Source organism: Anser anser (assembly GCF_964211835.1).
Source record: "Anser anser genome assembly, chromosome: 2".
In the NCBI taxonomy this organism is placed as follows: domain Eukaryota; kingdom Metazoa; phylum Chordata; class Aves; order Anseriformes; family Anatidae; genus Anser; species Anser anser.
The window spans coordinates 112,797,711-112,813,554 of record NC_139721.1 but is presented as its reverse complement, the minus strand read 5'-3'; the positions used below and the strand labels follow the sequence as shown (position 1 = coordinate 112,813,554).

Here is a 15,844-nt window from a genome sequence, read left to right as displayed (position 1 = left end):
TGCTGAGCTCTACTGTAAACAAGGCACCCGCTTTCTTAGTGCTTGTTCAGCTGAGGGGAGTCCAGCGTTCTACTTAGTCTGATGCAACCTGTGTAAAACACCTCAGCAGTAGGCTGAGGAGACGTGCAACTGGTCTTCAACAAATGATGTTTGACTTCCTCTTAAATCATACACTGGAGAAACACCTGGAAATGCAAATGCATCTAAGCAAGGTTAGGGTGTGTAATCAAACACTCACAACAGACATTGCTGATGGTTGTTGTGTGAATGCATGTGAGGAAGTTTTCCAAGCAATTGTGTTCCTTTGATATGGCACCAATCCAGTCCACACTCCAGCTTTATCTGTATTGATCTTGTTCCTGAGAAAGTTTGTGCTGGCAAAACATTTGACTAGCTTTTTCCAGTTCCCCAAGTGGAAGAGGTCTGTTTGCCAAGTTGTTTTGTTAGCTGCTATTCTGATGAGGTGGGTTGCTCTCCCATTTCTCCTCATCACATTTCTATACGATACTAATGATAAATAGACAAAATCCAGTTTCTCTTAGGGAGGCTTAAGGCAATCATGAACCTGTATTTGCATTTTGCTAACCCTTCTCCCATATCCATTTCCACAGAAAGAAGTTGTAGTGGCAGCAGAGAGAAGTTCAGCAAAAGCTCGACTTGGTGGAAGGCTTTTTGTCTACTCACTCTGAACGGTCATGGTAATCTTTAAGACCAGGACAAAAGTGGTGTTTTAGTGAAGAATCTCTAGTATCTGTGATACTTTGCCTTAACCCATACAAACCAACAAGACCACATGACAGCAAACTTCAGTAGATACACAGCCTAGATAGGTAGGGTCCCAGATAGTACCCGGGGAGTGAGGGATGGTCACTGTTTTTAAGTGATGCTGAATTGTTGCAGCTGAATTACTAAAACAAGTTCTTGTTGTGAAGTTAAACAAAAGATCTATTAATCAATGTTTAGCAGCACTCAAGTGCTCTACTACTTAGTACACACCTAATAATTAAATTAGCTTGATGTACTCAAAATGTCACTTAAGCTTGATGTATATAAGTACTGAATGCATATAGAAGTGTTGCTTACCTCGCTGTAAACATCAAATGCCAGGCAAGGGATCTCTCCAAACCTCTAGGAGTAACTTTGAGAGGCATCCCTGCTGAACGGGAGATCACTGCTGCAGCCTGCTGCTGTGCAGAGCACAATGGGCTGTAGTGCTTGCAAATATTCATAGCAAAAAGTTGTTGACTTTTAGTCAAAATTCTTCCTTACAGTCATGTAGTACAGGCAGTTTTTCTCTTTCATATTCGTAGTTTCTCAACTATACTGGCTCTGCATAGGAATTCAGGTCCTTGACGGTACGATTTTACATTTGCATCCAATTAGGCCTGTTCACTAGCCATGCCTGAGCCAGGCTGCCACCAGCATAAGATAGAGGGAGTGCAATCATCACAGGAATGTAACCATCAAGGTGGTTTGACTTACAAAACAACCAGAGCCAAGTCAGTCATGCAACTGGATAAATTAACTCTGTTGTGAGTGGTAGCAACAATTGACCTAGTAAGCAAGCTGGTCTGAAAACTTTTTGGAGACTTGAAATGAGAAGGCTAGATTATGGTGGCCATATTTGGCTGTATAAATTATGTTGAGGGGTTGTGTCAGCTTCAGCTCTAATTATCAGGTCACCTTCTTTACTGATCAGGTGTGAATATTTTCTTGACAAAATCAAGATGGAATCACACATAATTTACATTCCTAGTATACTGTGATACTGACAGGGATTCTAAGACATCAAAAGTTGCTGTCAAAATAGGAAGCATGGAGGAAGGGCAGCTCTAAACCAGACAGAACAGGTAGATGCCAATAAGGATGGTCTCTGTTGCTACCAAGGCTTGAGGCCCACACTGAGGACGAAGAACAGCTGGGTTCTCCCAGGGAGAAGAGCACCAGCAAAAGTGATTAAGTTGTAGGAAATACTTTTGCTTTTCCACTCATGGCTGAGACTACTGATACCCTTTTTATGTTTTTATGTGAAATTCCATAACCATGGTAACTTAGAATTGTGCTTTTATTGCTAACAGTATTGGATTCAGCTAACTCACACTAATATTGTATGATACATGTTAACAGTGTGCATCAGTATCTATTAAAAAACTTGAGCAGCAAAATGTGATGCTCTTATTATCAACACTAATACACAGACGCGTATGTATCTGCATTTCATCTTTCTTGCCTCCATCACAAACATAAGGCATTACTTTTATTTTAAATAACACAAGTCAGTGGAATAACACAGATTTAAAATGCCATACTCCAAGGATAACACATCTCAACTTACCTTGTTAAGAATTCTCTCTCAGGAAGGTTGTCTTTAAAAAAAGATGACAAGGTAAACATTAGCTTGATGTGTTCTGCCATCTATTTTGGGGACCTAACTTGCCCAGATAATAGAAAAAATAACCACGCAGCTGTTACTTAGAAATCTGAACTTTACGAAAGTGGTAACCAGATGGAACTGGGAGCACTGAGCACAGTACTTACCTTGCAAATCTATTAATAGTGGTATGAGGCAAAACAAGCAGTGCATTTATAAGGGCAAAAAAAAATGTTTTCTTTTTTTAAACTAAAATTGCTGATACTAGTATGTTCTGGAACAATTCTATTCTTAACATAACAGTCTCCACTGGCTTTATTTTTTCTACCTATGATCTCCGGGTAATTTTGTTGCACGTTAACTCATTTAGTTACTTGAATTGTATGAAAACCATTAAATGTTTGTATAGGTCTGTAAAATGAAAGGCAGTCTTGTAACAGAACTGTCTTTCTCTCAGTGCTTTTATTCTGCTTTAAGTCACCTATGTACAGGAAAAGGAGGCAATATGCTATGCAGAGGCCTCACTGTACAGAGGAAAGAGCTTGGAAAGCATACCTGAAAGATTCCCAAACATCTGTACCAACACATTTGAGTTCTGGCCTAATGCAACTATTACTTGCTTGAAAATATCACATCCATATCCCTTCACTCACTACACTCTCTTGGAGTTTATCAGCAATGGTATGAGAGCCACTGTTTTTTCTGCTAGGTTGCTCAGTTTAGGAGCTGTACTGTTGGTTTGTTTTTTTTTTTTTACACATCTCTACCTGTTACAAATAAAGGCTGCAAAAATGTTCACCTACAAACTTAAAAGCATTACAAAGCCCATTAATTTTCTCACCTTTTCATGCCTTTTATATCTGTAGTTGAAGTCTCATACAGAGCAAGAGCAACTGTTTGAAAATAATTTAGTACAACTCACTTAAACCATACTAAGATCACGGGCCTGCATAATACTGATTTTTGTACTCTTTCATTTCCATTCTGGATTTTTTTTGAGTTCACAGCTATGGTTGTCTTTTCAATCCCTGCAAGTATAGTCATTTGTCTGCTGGCAACCAAGGAGCTACTCACTTTATGTTACTGAGGTTAAAAAAGCCCAAACAAAAAACTAGACAGTGACCTGCTTTGGATGGCTTTCATACTCCCTTTACGGACTGAGAGAAGCCAGTAGAGAACTATGCCCTGAGAGTTCAGAGGTAAGTCGTAAGGACAAACACAAACAGTGCCCATAAAGATTTTACTCCTTCCTCCAGTCCATTACAAGACCCAAGGCTTGCACACCCTTCAACTAACTTAGCTACTTACTGTGGTGGAGTATAGTCCATGCTTTCTCTTGCCTTCTCAGAAAGAAGTTGGGTTCTGCTTTCTCTCTTTTAAGAGAAACTAACAACTGGTCTGATGATTTTCATCAGGGTATGAATCAGTCCTTATGACATGAGGAATTGTTAAACTGCAGCTATGTTAATGCATATTGAAATAGTGGCAGATGGCAGGCACAAGCATGCATTGTCAATGGACCTGCTTTTCCAGCTATTAAAACCGCATACAGTTTGGGCTTAAACGAATTGTTATGGAATACCCAAAATAAGTAGCCATGTTTCAAAGCTCACTTAAAATAAGAAAAAAAAGTATTATTTTTGGTTACTGTCAATTTTGAAGTAGTGCTTCACAAGAGACGCAGGTATACTTTTTGCTTAGGAAAATTAATTCTCTGCAATTAAGTAGGGTTTTAAAGAAGAAAAAACATAGAAATGGCACTTTTGGGGTAGATTTTTGCTTTGATAATTGAAGGCAGGGTGCTAAACCTGCAGTTCAGAACGAGAATTACTGATGAATGCTGACTGCTGTCATCCTTTAAGCTGAGAATGCTGCTCTTTAGAAAGACCATTACGTGAGTTACGTGTTTGACAGAAACACTTAAAATGAGTATGTATATGTGATACCGAAATCTAATGGAACATACATGGAGTGGAGGTGAGACTATTGTGGGAAACATCACTCTTTCCCTTGAGTTTCCCTCTTTTTGTGTGTACGCATTGAAATCTCACCATAGGTTTTTGGCACAAAATATATATTAAATTAGCAAGTTTAGAAATTCTTAAGGTTTTCAGTAAGGAAAAACAAATGTAAGTGTCCAAAGTCTGCCCCGTAACAGTAAAAGTCTCTTTCTTCCTGCTGTTCCTATTGGTTTGTCAGCGTGCTTCTGCTCAGCCCAAATGTTTCTGCTTTAAGGTCATTTTTTATCTCCACTCTTTGAGCTGCTGGCTGGGATTTTCTCAAAACTGCAGGAACCTAGGCAAGATACAAAATAGCCTTTAATTACAGGAGAAGCTGCTCTATATACAAGAGAAGGAAATCAAGATTTAGAGAGGTCCGAATCCTGCTTGTTCTCTTCTTATGTTCAATGACAGTCTCTGGCTTCTCCCACTTATCCTTTCAGTACATTTTTCCAAGCCAGAGTCAGTATGTCTTGGTCTTGAGCAACACTTGAGAATAATCCAGTTAATTGTAGCCATAGTCAACAATTAACAACAAACTACTTCCATCTACTTAACAGCAAGGGAGGAGAGGGAAAAAGGGAGTTTATCTTGGTCTCTCTTTCTTTGGTCACTTGTAGGAACTTAACTTTTGAATCCACTGATACTTCTCTGTTATAATTATTCAGAACATAAGCTGACAAAACAGTCCTGTATGTTTTGGCAGCAAAGGGTAGTGAACATGGAAAATGACTCATACAAAATTTTGCTAATCTGAAGACTGCCTCCTTGGAAATTTTCGTACAGCTTGATGACATATGGCTCTGCAATGCCATCAGCATCAGTGGCAAAGATGGCTATTGCAAACTTCTGATTGGGAGTCAGGACATCACAACCATGGCACCATTCTTCAGAGAGATTTTGCAGCTAGTACCTGTCCTCATCTTCCTTTCATCTTCATCTTCTCTTTTATGAGAAAGGGACCACAGATACAGAGTTAGTACGTGCGTGGAAGGAGGAGGACAGCATCCCTTATGTCCCTCACCACGAAGAGACTTCTGCAGGAGCTCAAAGGGCAAATTAGGGCTGCTTCTACCATTAGTCTCAGCTTCCCTTGGGCTGCTAGGTGAAAGTGAATACGGCATCTCTTAAAGAAGAGCCTGCAGCTTCACTTCTAGCAACAGCACACAGTATCTTCCTGCTCAAATATATCTTTGCCAGTGTTGGGCTTCCTGCCTCCTTCAGTCCAGCTAGGGAAAACCTTCTCGTTTGCCAAGTCAAGAAAGACTGACTTAGCTTAACTCCCTGCAAGCTCTATGACCCACCACTCTACAACTGCTTATTTCCTGCTTTAGAGATGAATTGTACATGCAGAGTATGAAGCAGAAATCCTAGCCAGCCATACATACATGAGGAGGTAGTGAAGGTTCTAAGTGCCGCCCAAGGAAGGAAAGCAAGCGCCGCCATATCAGGCCACTTCCCAGAAACATAATCCCAGTCACCAGCCAAAATATTCTGGGGTCCTAAAAACAGAACATCCCCATTAGTTAGGCAACTCTCACTTCAGGGATTTAGCCAAAGATCATCTCTCACTCCCCACCAGTTTTCTTGTCCTTTATGGCAGGGAAGTGGTAAACCCTCTACTATCAACAGACAAACCATACCAGGGAAAAAGGGCTGTTTTATAGCAAAACGTATTATTTAGGAATCACCTTAATGTATTCTGTTACTGTCCCATGCAGTTTTCCATCCTTCATCAGGAGTTTGGAAATTCAAGCCTTCTATTTAATGGACATGGAAATGAAAAGGTCTTTCTTTCTATGTTTTTATTTATTTAGTCATTTTAAGACAGCACATCCAATTGTAAATACTACTCTTGATATAGGAATAATCATGTAAATAACAGTAGAGTATCTCCTCTGGTGTGTAGGGAACTCCCTGGCTGCTTGCCAGATAGCTTTGTATCTGGAAGACAAAGCTGGGTTTTTCAGAAGCATTGATGATTATTAAAAAAACACGAACACTGTTGTACAGTTAGTCCTTAAACCATCCTGTTGTCTTCTCATTTCTTTTCCTTGGACATTACATAGACAAAAAGGCCTGTTATTCTGTGCAATTAGCCATGAAGTAATTTGCTTTCAAAAAGGTGACACATGAATCCCCCATGCTAAATTATCTTACTTCACACATTAATGTAAGTCTGGAATGGAGTTGTACTGAATGTAAAATGCACTATAAGAGCAGGGCCCATGTTTTATGTCACTGATAAAAGCAGCACTCATTCCTTACCTCTTCAAGAGATGACTCCAAGTTCATACCAAATGCAACTCCTATGAGTCCAAAGAGAGAGAGAGAGAAAGTCCCCATAGTCAGCTGCAAGTTGAGTCTCATCATCACATTACGGTGGCTAAAGAAGGGAGAAACATCTGTAAGGGGAACCCAAAAATTGTTCTGCTGCATAAATTCTCAAATTCCATATGGTATGCATTAAAACCAAACAATGAAATAGAGGAAGTCATACTGGAATTAGGCAGTACATGAAACAACAGTATAAAAGAGACTTGCTTTGAAATTGCTGCATGAGTATACATCTAAGGCAGTAGGTTCTGTGTAATCATCAGCTGACTGGGGTCACTCACTTTTTAGAGGTATATGGACAGAGCAACAGTTAAATTCCATGGAAATTTTTCTCACTGCTAATTGGCTGAAATTTATGTCAGTATTCACAGCCAACAAAAATTTACTGTTATCTTGCAAGAGAATATACTTAGAAAGCAGAGTCAGTAAAGACTGCAGACTATAAACTTAAGCCTGTTTTGTAGAATTCCATATTCAACTCTTCCCAGAAATAATTTCCGTGGCTTTCTGATACAGCATCCACCAATTCCTTATATAGATAACTCCTCAGTAAAGAGAAGAAAAAATATTAAACATTGACCTCAAAGGCAAGGTGGCATGTGCTTGCAAATGCAAGCTACAATTACTTTTCAATTAAAAAGCCAACTTGTGGTGAAAACTGCAGCACACTTAAAGAAATAAAATACTTGCTCCAAAATTATTCATTCTTGAATCATGGCATAGGGTGATAATTCAACTTGTACTGAACAGCTGAGTAGCCTAGCCAGACTCTGATGTAAATAAACAGTTTTACTAAATTAAAATTATACTCAGAAAAGTTTGCTCTTATTTTGCCCCTAAATTTGCAGACATTTTCTTTAGTGAGTAGTTCCCCAGAAGGATCTCAGAGTGGCTTGGTTTCACCTGCTGGTGAAAACTGTAACCTAGGCTACAGATGTTTTTACATATTACTAATTAGGGTGTTTTGTTGCTTTGCTTTATCTGGTTCAGTGATAAGAAAGTGCAATGCAGCTTCTTCTGCTGTGACTGCAAGTCCATTCAAACCCTCAGAAAACGGAATTCCCCAGCCTTCCTTTACTGGCAGTGATTTGAGAAAGAACAGGCAGCATTACATTCTGCTCAGCTTTTGGCAGTACAACAGACAGCATAGCTTACCTGTCCAGGTTGATAAAGATTATGCTTTCTGAGTCATCAATCAATACTCTGAGTTCACGAGCTTCATTTGCAAGATCTTCTGCTTGTCGGTAATAGTTCTCCAACAGCAGTTCCATTTCTTCTGCATGGTCAATCGCAGATGTGCTCTCCTCACTGTGTGCAACAATTTGTATTTTTTGGTTATATACATGGTGTATTAAAGTGCATTACTGATGCGTTAAAGACAAGGAGCATAAAAGAGTTGTGGCTAACAGCCAATAGAGTGCTGACACTAGATCTCAAAATCCAATCTTTTAAGTGACAAAGGAGCCCTCCATCAATACCTACGGCATAAAGTAAAAGGCATATCTTCTTAAATTAGCTGACCAGTACAGGCAGTCAGTTATTTTCAGTAGAGCAGTTAGCGTTTGATGTGCTCAAGGCATGCATGGCAACATGAATTCTACTTTTTCAGCTATTATAACGTTATCAAGTAAGTGCTGACATTTTTGAAAAGATAAACTTAATTTTTTGGTGCCCTCAAGTGGTGGAAGTTGATAACGGCACAGTCAAAAACCACAAGAATAAAACAGAACCAAAAGTCAACACATAAACAATCACATGGTTAGGGATGTGTCTTAGGCATGCATTAAAACAGTTTAGTTGTAAGGTGCTTCAGCTATACACGGTAATTACTGCCAAACTTTTTGGGAGCATGAAGCTGCTTAAGAGTGAGTGTCAAGTGGAAGATGCTGCTCTCCTAAGTAAAATATATCTGAGACTTTCATCTTACTGCATTGTCCAGAATGCTGAATCAGCAGCCTTCTCTAGAGATACGTAATTTCTTAGGGGTGTGCTGGATTCTTCATTATGTAGACAAAAGGTACCCAAGATCCAGGAGAGCACAGAAACTAGCAGCAAAGCCAGGAAGATTCTTCACCTTTTTTTCTTTTGTGGTATGACCTCATTTCTCTAGAGAGACTAAACTTTCTACGGAATCTCCTTGTGGTGTTGCTGACTGTTAATGGAACCTCTCTGAAACGGTTTCCCAAGAAAGTTAGTGCTATATCTTAAGAATCAACCCACTTAAGGTCCCCAGAGACCTTTAACAGAGTCCCTAGTTTCTCTCTTATGGGGCTGAAATTTTGAGTTAGCCAGGCTGATTTCAAAGCCCTTCAGACCTAGAGGTTTTGACTGCATGCAGAGGAGCGGGGTTGGGGATTTGAAATCCTTTGAGCACTATCTACTGTATTACAGATTCAGCTCATGACCCTATTTGATAAGTATCTTTATACTGGCTCCTCAGTAGGTACAAAAAGGGAAACAACAGGCATAAAAACTTAAAAACAACTGCCATCTGATTTGTTTTCATTAATTAGCCTCCATCTGTCTCCTGAGTCTTTGATACTCTGCTGTTCCTTCACACAAAGATAGAATGTCTGCCTCATCTTGTCTTTCTGGTCTCAGCTCACCATTCCTGCATCAATGTTGCTTCCTATCTGGGTTCCTCCTGACCTCCTCTGATAGACTTCTTGAATTCATCACTTGTATCCTGGGGTCAAGAGAAGTGCCCATACTGCCAGCCTGTGCAAACACGCTGCAATGGCTAGTATTTGCCAGTATGCCTCACGCATGGACTGCCTCACGACATCCTTTTGCACGGCTCCAGCAGTCTTCACAACCTCCCATCACCTCTTGTACCTTTGTGCAATGGTGGTGGCTTGAAAAGGTGACTCCAGGTTTCACCTAGCTGAGAGTTCAAGAGCCCTCCCAATACTGCTCCAGCAGATGCACTAGAAATGCAAACTGCATCCCAAATATGGAGTACAGAGTTTATATCATACATTTAGACTAAACTTTGCAGGGCAAGAAACTTATTTCCTGACTTCAAACACACTACTGTGTGAACAGTATTAATATACCCACATATAATGTGGCTAGACAGAAGTATTATTCAGCAGCCTCACAAAGGACCTGAAAGGTATTTTTTGTTCTCTGCTTAAAAAGAGAACATGTCTGTATGCCCAAGATCTAAATATGGCTCAGCCTAAAGCACTGGGGTATGACATACATTATCTTTTTGCTTTTTAGTTTTTGTTTAAAGTGACCAGCACTGCTTATGATGTGTGTGATCCTTCATCAGGACTTGGAGTGCGACAGGACTATCTCTGTGTATATCTTTTTACTGAAATGCTGCTCTTATACGTGCACTTACATAAAGACAGTATCAACAACATTGCCCCAAAGCTTCCTTCCTACGAGTTCTGCTGGTGAGCAAAAAGCTGGAAACAAGGCGTTCAGGCCACTTCTTACAAAGGAAGTGTGGTGTCTGACTCATTCAATACAAACTTTAAAAACTGCTGCTTTGTTTTGTTGGTGAAACTGAAGAAAACTCTCCCAGGAAGTGTTAATTTGTACTGGAAAATAGCATTTGCTTTTTCTCCTACTGCCATCCTGCTCCCACCCCAATGCATACTAGATGAGCTGGTCTACTATGCCAAGAACTATTTGTAACTGTGTATATGACTAGTGCTACGGAACCTCCTCTCCAGAATGGTGGATACAACCATTTGTGAAGTGACTACCATCGGGGCTTTAAAAATTTTAAGTCTTTTTCCTTTTGCTTTTTGGAGGGGAACATCTAGATTAGTGTTCAAGTTCTCCTTAAATAAAACACATTTTTAAAAAAGTATCTGGTTTCATAATATACATACAATACTTGTGGATCAGTCCATTTAGATAGACAGAGCTCTTCTATTAATTCTTCTTCATCTAGAATCTCCAGAATTGTTTCTTTGAAAACTTTAAGATCTGTTTCCAGTTCTGACAAGCTGAAGAAAGAACAGGCAAGAAGTCAAGTAATCCCACTGGCACCAACACACCAAGGTAATCTTTAGATGATTTTGCCAGCACCCTTGCCAGACTGAATTGCCAGGGAAGAGTTCGTTGGAGAGTTCTGAGAGGTGCTTTAAATAAAACTCTAGAGGCCACACATTTAGCAGTGGTGGTGATATATCCATGAACCAGCAAGCAATGGACAAACACTGAAAGGGATTCAGCTGTGTTTTCTGGGTATATTTACAAGAAACTCAGAAAAAAAATAAGCACTCATGTAGGGAGTGCATATTTGCACTGTCCTGTAAGACAGGATAATACATGAAGTAAACTTAAAGGGCAGAACCAATGGCTAACCTTTTCTGATATTATAAGGAACGTTCTCATGTTATTTTGTTCTATCAGATGTTATTTCGATCTCTTAGATGTTATTTTGTTCTATTAGGTGCTATTTAAGAAACCTGACTGTATTTCTGACAAATCAGAATAGATTTTCTGTTTTTTCCCGTATCACTAGGTATTTCACACACCGATTTTTACATTTACCAATAAGATGCACAACCCAGCATGACAGTAATCTATGAAATTCATATCAGATACCATTTTTCTAACTTTTCATTGCATATAACTTTCTATGGTCATCTTCTAGTCTCTTCACAGCTTACTCTTTATTTACCTCTTGCCATTTTGAAGGAGAATGTGTAGTTTACTCCTATCCACAGACAAAAGCTTGGGGTCCACTAGAGCTTCCAGTGTCTCAAGGATCTGAGGCTGCAAAGTGTTAAGTCTCCCCTGCAGTTTGCTGATCTAGATAACAACATGATCCTTCATAAGAATTAAAGCAATACTTTTAGAATGGCTAGGGCAACTGGTTCCTGTCTCCAAACAGAATTCATAGTAACAGGCAGTTAACACAGTTTGCTTTCAAATACCCTGGAAATACTTGCTATATGGTACCACTTACAGACAGATAAAGCCAGTGTGAAATACACTGTTTTGTAACAGTGATTTACACTGAACTGAAACTCATTCATAATCACACTAACAAGAGATAAAATATTATTTATCTAGAAATGTCAGATCACCATTAGCTAGCATAGATTAGCTGTAACTCATTATCTGACTCCTACCCAAGAGCCCAAAAAAAATCAGTGCTTCTGCATATCATTCTATTTCAGCTATAGTAGTCTTTAGAAAGGTAGGATAATTTGTTTTTTTATCTCCAAGTGATGGTGAAACCACAACATCCTTATGTAAATTGTTGCAATAATGTGTTTTCCAATTAGCGCTTTTTTTGGGAGGAGATGAAAACACACACAAACACACAAAAACTTAAAACTTAAACCAACAAAACCCCAAACCAAAAAAGAGCTTCTGTAACAAGCGTGGAATACATATAAAAATATGTAAGTATAAATATTAACATAAGAATAGAAACATACTATCTTTTCTATGAAGCAACAACTTTCAAAACAACGTAAAACCCAGACAGCTCACCCGGTACTGCAGGATTGCTTCTATGGCTCGGAATTCAAAGGGCAGGGAATATGTAACTAGTTGACCTTCTCCTGCGAGCTGAGATGCTAGTTCGTTGAAGAGCCAGTGTTCCAGATTTAAATTACGATAATCTAGTATCAGAAGAAACTCTGGTGTTATGACCGCCTTCAAGAACTGAAAGAGACAGCATACATGTGGTAGTCAGAAAAAAAACTCTGAAGACTTCTGTCTGCTCGTGACTACATAGTACATTAAGTAATTTAGGCATTGATAAAAGCCACTCTTCAAATGTCTTTTCAGGCGGGAAAATAACAGAACCTCACAGTAACTGCGAGCTCCCAGTGAACTCCAGAGTATTCAGAGACAGCCCTGTGATAACAGGGGTAAGGTCAAGTGGCTCCTGGTCATTTTTTGGCCTTTACTAGGATCAAGTTCATACTGTTTCTCCTGTGCTCAAGTAGCAAAATGTTCATTAATACGTATTGCTCTGATTGCCAGGCACAACTTCAAAGACACATTTATTGTTAGGTTACATGTCGTGGAAAGCTGCTGTTAAAGATTATAGGGAAACCATTACCTCCATTCGCATGATGATCCTGTTGTTCCTAGTTGCAATGCTCATGAGGTGTTGAAATCTTAGATCTCGAGCTTGAAGACCCAATTCCTGGTACAATTCTGTTTTCTTTTTTTCTATCATAAAAATATTAGATGAAGACATTTAGGGGACAAGCATGTATGTCCTGAAATTACATTCTAGTCTGTTACTCAGTCCCACAAAACAAAAAGAGCTATGCTATCTTTAAAACTGGTTTTCTCCCATTCATTCCTCAGTATAATTTATTCGTTATGAAGTTTAAAAGTTTGTACCCTGAGCGGAAAGAGAAAAATTCTAGATGGAAGTGAAGAAGTTGGCCATGGTGATTAATTTCGTGTCAGAAGAAGTTGGCCATGGTGATTAATTTCATGTCAGAAGCCAAGTGGCTGATTTGAGCAAGTACATATAACTCTATAGGAGGGAAAATAGCAGGATGGGAAAATGCCAGTTAGAAGAGGGAAAAGACAAAGTAAAAATGACCTTCCTCTGACAGATGGTATACATTATTTTCAACATATTAATTAGAAACTTACAAATACTGTAATGATGGAGATGCTATGAAGACCTACAGAAGGCAGCAAAGCAGGAGACATTGCAACATGGCAAATTAATACGCACAGTGAAGCAGACTTAAAATAGTCTTCTACCCCAAGTAGATACTCAGTTGGGCTTTTCCGTGTTGGACAAGAGAAAAAAAAAACAACAAAGGAAAACACAATGAAAACTCACCAAAAAAGGTAGTATTCCCCTCTTTGTCAAGCTTCATCTAGAAAAGTGAAAAAAAATTTTTTTTTCCACACAGTTACTATTAAATAAGCACAAAATGTCTGAAGTTGCTTGCACTTGCCCAGAGGTCAAATGGAAAATATATGATGAGGAAATAGTAACTTTTTATACCCTCTTTTCACTGTTCATCCCAACTATGAAAAATTTTGCACCAAACTGCCATATACTTCACTGCGTTTGTGCATGCACCGATCAAAACCAGTGTCATCTGCACGATGACATTCCCATGTAAGCCTTGGAAAGGAGGTGATTTAGAGAGGATCTGCCTTGTTTTGGCACAAAAGGGTACCTTACATTTTGGATTACCCATTTTGCCATTTCCTCTGGTGTAATCAGAAAAAAAATACACATAAAATTTTAAAAGAGTCACACAAGTGGGGTAGTTAGGCCTTGTGTCCACATCAAGTATTATTACAACAGCATTCAGACAGTAACTGGCATCCTTCTTTTCTTAGCATTTGCCATTCTGATTACTTTTAACACTTATCTCCTGGCAAAATTATTGGAAAAACTGCAAGGTCCGCTTTAATCATAAAGTTTGCCCTTTTCCTTATAAACCGTGCAGCTTAATTCCGTATCGTTGGCTTTAGAAATAACCTTCCGTGAACAAAACATACCTAGGCATGCACTCCAGTGGAGCTGCAACACGAACTGCATGGCCACACGGACCCAGCTGCATGTGTTGTGCTTGTCATTGCCAACGGGAGGCCTTACGTCCCCTCATGCACTAACCCAGTCAAACAAGCAGTCTGCAAACAGCCTTCAGGCTCATTTGAGAAGGGATATGTGGACAGTTTGTCCCCAGATCCTACATGTGCTTAGAAGTGCTGCTGCTGTGACACAGAAATAGTAATTGTGGAAGCCATTAGCAAGCCTCCAGCAAGAGAAATTCCGTCAGATGCTTTATCGTAGAAAAACATCTTGATGAAACGCGTGCTCCACAGCCGGCCCTTAAGTCGGAACGCCTTTAGGTGACAACTTGGAACCTGAAACACCCCCCGGGAGGAGAACCGCTCCGCGCCTGTGGCACCCGAAGGGAAGCCACCCCTGAAGAACCTGTCATCCCGCACAACTCTGCGCGGCGCTTACCACAGCGAAGACGGGAGACACGCTGGCCAGGGTGGCTTGGGAGGCCTCGGCGGCGGGGTGCTGGTAGAACGTACCTGGGAGAGGAGGAGGAGGCCGGTCACCGACCCTGTGTCGCCCTCCCCTGCCCCCTGCGCCCGTCCCGCCCGCCCCGCCGCTCACCGGCCCCCCGCAGGCGGCGGTCGCAGGGCGGCAGCCGCAGGGCCGCGGGCCGGGCCTGTGCCGGGGGCAGCCCCCGGGGGCCCCGCGGGCGGGTCCCGCCGCCCGGCCAGCCCTGGGGGGCGCAGCTCCAGCCCCGCACCGCCCCGCGGCGGCGGCACAGCGCCACGGGCAGCAGCGCGCTGCGGAGCATGGGCACGGCGCGGCCCAGCGCGGCCCCGAGCTGCACCGCACGGCCCCGAGCGCCCTCAGCGCCTCGCAGCGCGCAGCCGCGGCGGAGGAGGAGCGGGCGGCGGCGGCCCCGCTCTGCCCGGCCGGGGAGGAGCGAGGCTGCCGCGGCGCTGGGCAGGCCCCGGGCAGGCAGAGAAGCGCAGGCAGCAGCTCCTGCCGTCATACGGTATTTTTAAACGGCGGCTTTCCCTGCAGAAGGGCAGTGCAGGCAGTAGGGGCATCTGCCTTGGTTGGGCCTGGTGAAGCACGCGGATAGGCATGAACGTGAATCCTGGGTTCAAAGCCTTGCGTCGGTGTAGAGCATCAAAATAAAGCGCTCGTTACTACTTAGCGTGGAAATAAAACCAGTGATTATGCTGCTCATGAAATGATTCGTGCAGTGCGGCAGCCCCAGCCGGAGTGCACAAATCCAAACACTGGCCTGAACTCTGGTCTCAGTCTCAAAGACGGGCGTCGGGGCCAAATTTTACCTCAGCTGCACTGTACATTAAAGGAATTCGATGGAGGTGACCAGAGGACAGACACTGGTCCCTCATATCTGTCTGTCTGTCTGTCTATCTATCTATCTATCTATCTATTTTCTGCAGGTCCTGATTCCACCACAGTGTGTGTTTGTGTGCATATACATAAATGTGCATACATGAGCGTGTGCTTGAAGTGGATTTACGTGTGAAGTCAGAAGGACGTCTTACGCACACTTTGCACAAAGATAAACGACTTCATGAGGAAGTAATTAAATAAAAATGTTCCTTAGTAATTATATACAGCGTACATCCACAGGCTGAAGCCAACGTAGTTTTTCAGTTTTAAGGG

The 15,844-nt window shown here is 41.3% G+C and overlaps 2 protein-coding genes across 3 annotated transcripts in view; one reads left to right on the top strand and one right to left on the bottom strand.

Annotated features, from left to right (window-relative positions):
- Positions 1-4,283, top strand: part of GPLD1 (glycosylphosphatidylinositol specific phospholipase D1) — a 29,539-nt gene extending 25,256 nt beyond the window's left edge. For both annotated transcript variants that reach the window (XM_083827239.1, XM_083827240.1), the window contains one exon: positions 612-4,283. In XM_083827239.1, coding sequence (XP_083683365.1) covers positions 612-689 — 78 coding nt within the window. In that variant the 3' untranslated portion in view covers positions 690-4,283. The remainder of the gene's footprint in view (positions 1-611) is intronic.
- A 145-nt stretch (positions 4,284-4,428) lies between these two features.
- MRS2 (magnesium transporter MRS2) lies at positions 4,429-15,620 on the bottom strand. The gene is made up of 11 exons (XM_083827249.1): positions 14,804-15,620; positions 14,645-14,718; positions 13,499-13,535; positions 12,752-12,864; positions 12,175-12,348; positions 11,354-11,484; positions 10,557-10,673; positions 7,864-8,016; positions 6,640-6,757; positions 5,760-5,873; positions 4,429-4,666 (listed from the first exon to the last, which is right to left on the bottom strand). The coding sequence occupies exons 1-11, from the start codon at positions 15,192-15,194 to the stop codon at positions 4,556-4,558; spliced, it is 1,533 nt and encodes a 510-aa protein (XP_083683375.1). The 5' UTR covers positions 15,195-15,620; the 3' UTR covers positions 4,429-4,555.
- Between the last annotated feature and the right edge of the window lie 224 nt (positions 15,621-15,844).